Source organism: Spinacia oleracea, chromosome 4 (genome assembly GCF_020520425.1).
Source record: "Spinacia oleracea cultivar Varoflay chromosome 4, BTI_SOV_V1, whole genome shotgun sequence".
NCBI lineage: Eukaryota > Viridiplantae > Streptophyta > Magnoliopsida > Caryophyllales > Amaranthaceae > Spinacia > Spinacia oleracea.
The window spans coordinates 79,418,822-79,426,653 of record NC_079490.1 but is presented as its reverse complement, the minus strand read 5'-3'; the positions used below and the strand labels follow the sequence as shown (position 1 = coordinate 79,426,653).

The window sequence follows — 7,832 nt, the reverse complement described above, 5'->3', positions numbered from 1 at the left end:
AAAAACTTATAGAATATTAATATTTTGAAAATATAGATTAAGATGAAACCAACAATATATTATATATTAACATTTATTCAATATACTAGAAATAAAACGGGATCAAAGTGAATTATGTGAATAGTGCAAAAAGTCAAAACGGTGCGAGTATTTCGGGACGAAGGGAGTAATTACTTATATAGCTAGTTGTATATCCTCATAACTGCATCATTATCTTTTAGGAGCTCCGCCCAGTCAATCTCCATGAATGGCAAGTAAAATACATCAAGGGGTGTTTTCGTAAATAAATTATCAAAATATACAATCTACGTATTTAAATAAACAATCTCTTTTTATATTACTCCCTCTGTCCCAGATTAGTTATTACACTTTCCTTTTTCGTCCGTCACAGATTAGTTGTTACACTTCTAAATTAGGTTTTACCCCAAAATTATTATATTGTCTCTCTCTTCCCACTAATTTTTTTTTTCACCACACCCTCTCTCACTCATTTAAAAACATACCTCACTAACTTCTATCACATCTACTTTTTCAATAAAATAACAATTGATAATCAAACAATCACTTATCACCTAAAACTTTATACAAATGCAAGTGTAACAACTAATCTGGGACGGAGTGAGTAACTTTTTTTTTTAATATTTTTTTTTAAAATATCAAATATATTGTACATTGCAATTTTTAAATTGTATATTTTTTCATTATTTTTACCCTTTAAAAAGCCAAAACATGGCAAGTAACTCTCTTTTTAATGCCCATAATACCCTTAGAATCCTTCTTCAAAATAATTCAATTTCTCTTAAGAATAGTGCCTTGACAAAAATGCCCTATAAGAGCAACTCCAATGGTTACAAAATGGACCTACTCACACAAAAAATGAGCATGTGAGCAGGTAGCCCACCATTGGTACAACAATGACATAAGCAGCTGTTAAAACCTTGTAGCTATTTTGGGCTACGTAGCTCAAATAAAATATAACTAAACTAAATAAATTATTTAAATTAAAAATTATAGGAAGCTACAAAGCATTATAGCCCACCAATGTGATAATTTGTAGTTTTAATCAATTCTAGTTAGAAGTTTGATGTGGCAAAGTTAGCCACAACATCTTGTAGCTCACCATTGGAGTTGCTCTAACTCGGCTCCTTGGTCCTTGTTGGCATTTTTACGACATTCACCTTCTTCTCTTAAAATCTCTCTAGGGTTTTTAGACCTTCCTGAAACCCCAAGAGGAGAGAGAAATACCCCAAATCATCTTTATCAATGGAGTCTACAAGGACTCCGGTTTGATCCGATATATCGAATTGGCGGCTTCGAGTTCTTCTGCGATTCTAATTTTGACGAAATCGATTGTAGGTGATCGATTGTTGGTGTTCATTTTATGGCGAGCATCGAAGATCGGTGTGTAGATTCTAAGGTTGTTATTGCTCCTACACCGTTGAAGGTTGAGCTTGAGCTTGGAAGATGAGTTTGAGATTGTTCGGGCCCCCCTATGGGACCCACGCTTTACACAAATTACCAAAATACCCTTCTGGGAGAAATTACTGAAAATACCCTCAGACACAAACCCCTTGATGGGCTCAAACCAGAAGTTAGGGGCCCATATCTCAGCCCCCTACAGGCCCAAGATTTCACACCCCTACACTTGCCCGTATTTACTAATAATGCCATCCTGCATTACTATAAATATGTCTCACCTAATCATTACTCAGGTATGCAATTATTCTCAGACTGACTCTCTCACTACTTTCTCTCTCTACAAGGACTTACTTGAGCGTCGGAGAGGGTTTTCTCGGGAACCCCCCCGAGCCAGTTTACGTTTGCCGTTTTTGTAGGACAAACCCCGACCGATCAGAGGAAAACAACAGCCTGGTTGAAGAGGCTTCCCCTATTTTCACACTTAAGCATTTTCTTTGCAGAAACAGTTGGCGCCGTCTGTGGGGAAGTCAGCTACAAGCCATGGTTAACACTCGACGAACCAGGCAACCCTCATCCTCTCATCGATCGGAATCCCATCCCAATTACGTGTTGATGCCTACTCCGAGGAACGGAGATGATCACGATGGTGATCAGGACCATGAGAACCAACAACCCCATGTTGAAGGTCACCTGAGAACCTGGTCACCCAAAGGGATCTGGAGCACTTGGCTGCTCAAGTCAATGAGGCTATCCACAACCTCCAAGGGAGAGGAGAAGGACCTTCGAGGAAACACCCAAACCACCCCACCAGCTCAAGGGTGAACACAGCATCTCATACCATCCACAGGGCACAACCTCGAAGTGTGATGGACAGGCTAGGTAACATGGGTGGGGCACAGCCCCTCCCAAACCAATCAAATGCCAATCAAGATGCACGCCGGATAATTGAAGAGCGACAGTTACACAGAGGAGACCTCGATGCTCAAGACCTCTTGCACAGGAGGCGCCTCGAACAAGCCAGAGAAGCCATCAGGAATGATAGGATCACCCGAGGTCTACCCCCCTCTAGTGTCAAGACTACGGTCTCTACACGAGACCACCCCACTCCTTCAAAGCAAGTCGAGCCGATCGAGGTCAGCTCCGAAAGGACATCTCCCAGGAGGCAATCACCTTCTCCCACAAGGAGGCGTCACTCACCCTCTAGCCGTAGAGGCCATTCCCCCAGGACAAGGACTTCACTCCCTGATCAACAGCCAAGGGCCCATTCATCCTCTCATCGCCCTAGGCACCGTTCACCCTCGAGAATAGAGAAGAGCCCTCCACGCCGTGAGCGAACATACTCACCTCCCCCAAAGAGTAGAGGTGGGCGTACCTCCCTAAGAGGAAGGTGGGACTCCCCCCCACCAAGAACCATAAGACACAGACATACCTCATCATTGCAAGAGGCTCTCACCCCATTTATCCGAGAGATAATAAACACCCGCCGCCGGGATAAAGTGAAGGTCCCTACTGTGAGGGGGTCGAAAAAGCACGAGACTAATGCGTGACCTTGTCCCTCATGGGTGTGACGATTCTTTTTATTCAATCAAGTGTAATTGGATTTCCTATGAGTATACACCCAATTGACTAGTAATATAGGAGTCGCCATTCAGTTTTTAACGACAATGAGAAAAACTGACAAAACCCGGTTATCGTGACATAAAGGGAGTGCAATTATGTTTGACCACGACGGCCGTAGGTTCCCTTGTGATCCCTGGTGTGGGGATCTCTCAATATACACCCGCAAGGTAGAGATTGAGGGTTCGGGGGACTGTAACTACCGAGAGGAGTACTTCGCTCGTCGATAACTCCAGAGGCAGGATATCCTTACTAGCTCAGCATAAATAATTGAAGGGACATGCGTTAACTATTAAACTAATCTGAGTTGGTTTTAGCAATATGCAACATATAACACTAATTCGATCGTGATTATCTGATTCAAATAGCATTAAGGGACCTAGCATGATAATCCGATTTCCCAAAAATATTATATTTGTTAGGCGTGATAGAACAATCAGATTAGGTTAGTTTAACAGTTCATAAAAAGGGCGAGGAAAGCAGTTAAATCATCGAAAAGGGACATATTACGACGCACCCTTGAGAGGTGCGTCACGGTTCTCAGAAAACTAACCACTTTGACTTTGCTATTTCTCCTTTTTATTTAACGAATCTCAATTATGGGACAGGATACGTTCTGTTCGATTTATGGATCGATTGCGACAGAACGCGTGAACAGTTTTGCAGCGAGAGGCTTAGGCTAAGGGTTGGAGTCAATACTCAGAATATAATTATGTGTTGTTGTGTGTTCTTTCACGTCGAATTTAGGGGCCTATTTATAGGGAAGAGTTCGTGGAAAGATAGAATTGCAGAGTTCTAATCCACAAAGAATTAGGAAAAAACACGTACCCAGGTATTTTCAGCGCCCAGGCCTGGGCGCCGAAGATTTCGGCGCCCAGAGCCAGGCGTTGAAAATAGGGTCTGGGCTGTTTTCTTTAGTCAGATTCGGATTCCTGAAATCCGTAGAGTTTGAGATTAATTCGAGTCTTTTAGCGCGTATCAATTTTATGACGGAATGCGTCTGGGCCCGTTACGAACTCTAGGCTCGTTAGGATTTTAATTAATACGTTACTCTTATTTCTGAATCATATTAGGAATAGGATTCTCGCAGTTTTCTATCTCATTTAGGATTTATGTTGGAATGCAACACCTAATTCTGACAGGTTTCTATCTTTTATGATTTGCCACTTTTAGAAGCTACCTTTTACGGCAGTTACTATTTTTAGCAGGTTTCCATAAATAGCAGGTTTCGGGTGAAATGAAATGGGGAATCGAGATTCGTTTATTTTATAGGAGATGCGTTGTCAAGTGGAGATTTACGCTTTCATCATCGAACCTTTCCCTTGCGGGAACGGGGACAAAAGTAGGTGTCTACAGTTAGCCCCCACTTTGACTGAGTCTTGGAGTAAGACGATGGTCAAAGTATTAGACGGAGTGCGTCACACAAGCCATGGTGTATGTGACCTGTTTTGCGAGGGTCTCACGAGCCCCCGAGTGATAACATTTGACTTAAGGATCATCACTTGAAGTGTCGACATATCCCTCACGTATCATTGGGATTTGTCAACTGATAGTATAGAAACTTCCTCACTTTGTCATTGGAAGAATCTAAAGGTGCGTAGAAACTCCCTCACTTTGTCATTGGGAGTAGCTACAGAGTTTTTTGAAATCAAAGCTGTAAAGTGTAATTGGGCCTGGCCAAGCCCAATCACGAGGTAAAACGTTTTTTAAAAGCTAAACGAGAAAACCCCCTTGTTTTTATAGGACGTAAAACGAAGGAAAATCCAGCACATCGTTCTTTTTTGGAAAAACGGAAAACCAATCCTTTAATTTTTGGAAAAAGGGAAAACCGAAAAAAGTTATCGCTGCAGCGACTAAGGACCTGCGCGGTTAGTGACGCAGACCCCGCCCGCTGAAGGTGGGCGAGCCTGTCCGCTGAGGGTGGACGCCCCGTCCGATAGAAGTGGACGAATCTGTTTTGATGTTTTGAAAATAAGGACCTACGCGGTTTGTGACGTAGACCCCGCCGGCTGAAGATGGCGAACCTGTCCGCTGAGGGTGGACGCCCCGTCCGATAGAAGTGGACGAATCTATTTTGAAATTTATTTTGCTTTTTTGAAAATAAGGACCTACGTGGTTTGCGTCGTAGACCCCGCCGGCTGAAGATGGCGAGCCTATTTTAAATTTGAAGATTTTATTTCTTTCAAAAACTGAGGACCTGCGCGGCTAGTGACGCAGACACCGCCCGCTGAGGGTGGGCGAGCCCATTTTGAATTTCTTATTTTGCCAATGTAGAAGGGATTTTGTGATTACAACCTGTTGGTGGGTCGTAATATTTCCTGATTAGATGTGTCCTATAAGTGGGTCCACACTGTGTATATTTTTGTTTAACCATATTTTTTTTTTTTTCAAAATACCGTTTTTTTTTGGAAAGAAATATCAAGATAACGGATATCTTACACAAAATAGGGGAGTACGCGTGCCCGACAACGAATATTCACTGTCTGGGAAGCATTTTCAGCGCCCAGGCCTGGGCGCGAGAATTTCTAACGCCCAGAGCTGGGCGTTGAAAATGCGATGGGGAAGGCTGGTCTTTAAATATGCGGACCGTCTCCTTCCTTTCTCATTTCGACCATTTTCGCTCAAACTCTTCACTCCTTTCTACTGATTTTTGCTCGCTTCCTTCACTCTTCTTCACGAATTCTACTCCAAATCACTTCCTAATCTTCCCAATGTAAGTATTTTTCAGTAATTTTGAGCTTTTTTGTCAATTTCAGTATTTTTGTCAAGTATTTTTGTGCATGAAATTGATTTGGGTTTTTTTTGATTTTGTGCCCCTTTCCTTCAATTAGATAGTTGGAAATATTCCACATAACATGTTAATTAGTTTGTGCATGTTAATTTTTACAAGTATGTTGATTTTTGTTGAATTTGGGCATTTTCATGCTAGCCCCCAAGTATACCTACGACCCTAGTATTTTCTTATAATGTAGGTATTTTTGGTATATTGCTTGCGTTCCTCATAATTCATGGGTGACAAATCATGGGAGAATTTTGATTTTGCTGGAGTTAATTTTTACTTAGGGAATTTTGCTAAGTATGAACTTAGTATCATGTTTTTAGGGAACAAAAATTGTATGACTCCATTTCATGAGTGAAATGCACTCTTTTTAGGGATCGGTATGAGTGCCGATTTTGTCAAAGGTATAATGCCTTGTTGTATTGTTGATCAGCATGTCTGACGAGTCGTTACCCCCTCCTGGTGGCCACGAGGAGCGTGGCATGACGCGTCAGTCTACTGGCCCGGGTCCCCTATGGGTGGGCCCTGAGCTCTACGACGGTCGTGATCTGCACTACGACCTAGAGCACCACGTGACTTCCCGCCTTCACGCGAGGAGAGAGACTACGGTTCTCGACTATGGCGCGGCGACGAGTGAGACCGTTTTTAGCTATCTGAGCTCGGACGCCCAGGCCTTGGTGAGGGCGAGCTCACTGTTTCCGGTGGTTGAGACCTTCTGGGAGATACTGCGGCTTAACATCTCCCTGTCCTTTCTGCGGTCGTTCATGAGGTGGTGGTGGGATACCACCAACACCTTCCATTTTCCTTGGGGCGAGATGACGATCACTCCTGAGGACTACACAGCTTTGACGGGTTTGACCTTTACAGGGAACCCCGTTCGTTTGAGGTCGGATGGCCCGTGGCCGACTGTTGCTGAGGGTACCAGGCTCCTGGGCTCGTGGATGGGTAGTAGATTACCTTCGTACCAGCCCCGTGGGATACCTTTTGCTGACCTGATGTGGGCTTTGGAGCATGGGGTAGAGGAGTCGCCTTTGAGACAGACTCGGATGTTCTCCCTCCATTTTATTACTTCCACTTTTCTATCGGGTCCGACTGACACCTTTGACCCGAGGTGGATAGGCATGGTAGAGGACGTGTCTACACTGGGTGACCATCGCTGGGGCGATTTGGGCTATGCGACGCTTGTCGGCCAGATGAGTTTGTCGGTGCGCGACTCGGACCCGAGTAGACGTCACTTTGTGATTACATTAGCGGGAGTGCCGCGCTTGATCGAGGTATGTGCCTAGACTTTCTTTTGTTTTCTCGCTTTTACCGGGCCTCTTTTTTTAATGTTTTATTGTCCTTTTCTTTTTGCAGCTGTGGGCCTTTGAGCACTTACCTTGGCTGGCTCCCCGAATGGGGCAGAGGCCTTTGGAGTTCCCTGTCGGTCGCCGTTGAGGTTGGAAGAAAAAGCTGACAGTGCGTCCACCGCCCGATACCGTGTGGGATCTTATCCGGGACGGGAACCCTGAGCATGTACAGAATCTTATCCTCTATCTCGTATTTCGTCATTCTTTTATATTATTTTTATGTGCGAGATCTGACTGCGTTTGTACAAAAACAGGTGGTTTGGACCCCATGGCTCTCTTTTAGGGGTACCCATGCTTCGGTCAGGGTTAGTTATGCCCTGAGCCAGATGCGGGTCTTGTTTGTTGGCCGCCGGGACCCTGTCTGGTACCTGGGAGAGCGGGTACGTATGCAGACGGTCGGGGCTTTTTCGGTGCCCAGGCCTCCGCCTGCGACCATGCTGTCTACTCGCTCGATAGGCGAGTCGTGGAGGGTTCACTCGAGGACTGGCGTGCCGGCGACGGAGTTGGTGATAGAGGGAGCTAGCTATTACCAGTTTATCCAGGATTCTCTTCGTCTCCCGGAGCCTGGCGCTGTAAGTTGCCTCCTCTCTTTGTATTGATTTTAGTGCTTTCATGCTCGTGCCCATGTGTTTATGCCTACTGTGTTTTATGCAGGAGGGTCCTGACCC

General features: G+C 44.5%; 1 protein-coding gene across 1 annotated transcript; it reads left to right on the top strand.

Moving 5' to 3' along the window:
* The first annotated feature begins 2,303 nt into the window (after window positions 1–2,303).
* LOC130471652 (uncharacterized) lies at window positions 2,304–7,252 on the top strand. The gene is made up of 2 exons (XM_056841899.1): window positions 2,304–2,930; window positions 7,220–7,252. Exons 1-2 carry the CDS (start codon window positions 2,304–2,306, stop codon window positions 7,250–7,252), a joined length of 660 nt encoding a protein of 219 aa, XP_056697877.1.
* The last annotated feature ends 580 nt before the right edge of the window (window positions 7,253–7,832 follow it).

Excerpts from the sequence above, each read along its gene's own strand:
- LOC130471652 (XM_056841899.1), top strand. The coding sequence starts at position 2,304 with ATGGGTGGGGCACAGCCCCTCCCAAACCAATCAAATGCCAATCAAGAT. Across the intron at positions 2,931-7,219 it reads ATAAAGTGAAGGTCCCTACT|AGGCCTTTGGAGTTCCCTGT; the intron begins GTGAGGGGGTCG and ends CGAATGGGGCAG.